The 1,413-nt window shown below is 48.5% G+C and overlaps 1 protein-coding gene across 1 annotated transcript; it reads right to left on the bottom strand.

Annotated features, from left to right (window-relative positions):
- Positions 1-521: 521 nt before the first annotated feature.
- Positions 522-743, bottom strand: LOC126073649 (cornifin alpha-like). The gene has a single exon (XM_049880533.1). The coding sequence runs from the start codon at positions 741-743 to the stop codon at positions 522-524; it is 222 nt and encodes a 73-aa protein (XP_049736490.1).
- Positions 744-1,413: the final 670 nt, after the last annotated feature.

Genomic DNA, 1,413 nt, shown 5'->3' with positions numbered 1-1,413 from the left:
TAGGGAGCTAATGCAAACAAAAGGTCGTGTTGTCTTCATTAAAGGAGTGTGGAGTTGTGCTGCAAAGAACTGTCGAATTTTCTATTGATTTAACCAGTTTTCTTTTTAAAATTTTTCAGTAGGTTTGCCCCCTGAAACCTAAATAAAGCTGAATCCCATGGAGGCAGAGAGGTGAGCAAGAAAATCTGTCCTTGTAATCACCTTATTTGACCAGCAGGAAGCAGCATGGGTGAGTCGGCAGGAGCTGGAGACCCAGATTCTGTCCTGACCTCTGCGGAAAGTTTTGAGAACAGGGCACTTCTGTCTAAGCCATGCTGTCTCCTGAGATAGGAGGTGGGAGGAGTGGTTGATTTGTGGCAGAAAGCCCAGTAGAGTATGATGATTTCTTTCTTCTTGAGTCTGAGGTAAGGCGGCATCTAGGCTTTGTGGGGTTCAGTGTTGTTGATGGAAAGAAGGGGTTGGCATGGGCAGGTAGGATGCGGTATCTTCATGACCAGGTTGGGGAGGTGCCTTCAGAGGTGTCACTTCTGCTTTGGCTGGTATTCTTGCTGGCATGGGGGGCACTTGACAGGAGGGCATTTCTGCTGGCTGGGGGCTTGGGGGAATGGTTCAGGCACCTTGGGAAGACAGGGCTCTGGGACCTGTGGAGGACAGGGCACAGGCACCACGGGAGGGCAGGGCTCCAGGACCTGGGGAGGGGGCTGGCTGGGGACTTTGCGTTGCTGCTGCTGCTGATAGGACATTTTCCCCTAGATCGATGATTTACTGAAAGAAAGAAGACAGGCACTTTAGCAATGAGACATTATCAGCAGAGGAGATTATTCTCCAGTTACTACAGGGGAGAAACACTCTATCTTATCATCTCCCCCTTTATTATCAGTGATAAGATTTTCCCACTGCACTCACTCCCAAGACCACCCAACCCACAGGAGTGTCCATAGACCACAGCTGCCAACAAGGTGGCTTTCTTCAGGCTGCTCCCCAGATGCCCAGTGTCTGCTCTGACTGACCACCCAGAGGGCTGGGGCCTGGCCTGTGTCTGCCGTTTCAATGGAACATGCCCACACTATGGTGAGTCAGGGGGAGAAAGGCTTGGGCAGTACCACAGGGTGTGTCTTGAGATGAAAGGTGCCAGGTCCTGGAAATACTCATCCTTAGAAAAAGAGGGTTAGAGGACAACGGAGCACCTGTTAAATTTTGTAAGAATTGATGATGCAGAGACGCTATTTAAGAAAAGGATTGGTTTGTATTTTCTTCAGAGAACATAAAACATTTACTTGTCTTTTGGACTCTGCCCTGTTTTTTACTGAGCCATTTATTCCCCTTACTCTACTCTCTTTGGTAACTTCTCCAGTTCCTTTGTATCAGCCTCGACTACTTTTTTTTCTGATCATTGCTTCTCCAAGGGAAGTT

This window comes from Elephas maximus, chromosome 3, assembly GCF_024166365.1.
Source record: "Elephas maximus indicus isolate mEleMax1 chromosome 3, mEleMax1 primary haplotype, whole genome shotgun sequence".
Classification (NCBI taxonomy): Eukaryota; Metazoa; Chordata; class Mammalia; order Proboscidea; family Elephantidae; genus Elephas; species Elephas maximus.
The sequence above is the reverse complement of the archived record's forward strand: the minus strand, read 5'-3'. Positions and strand labels throughout refer to the sequence as shown.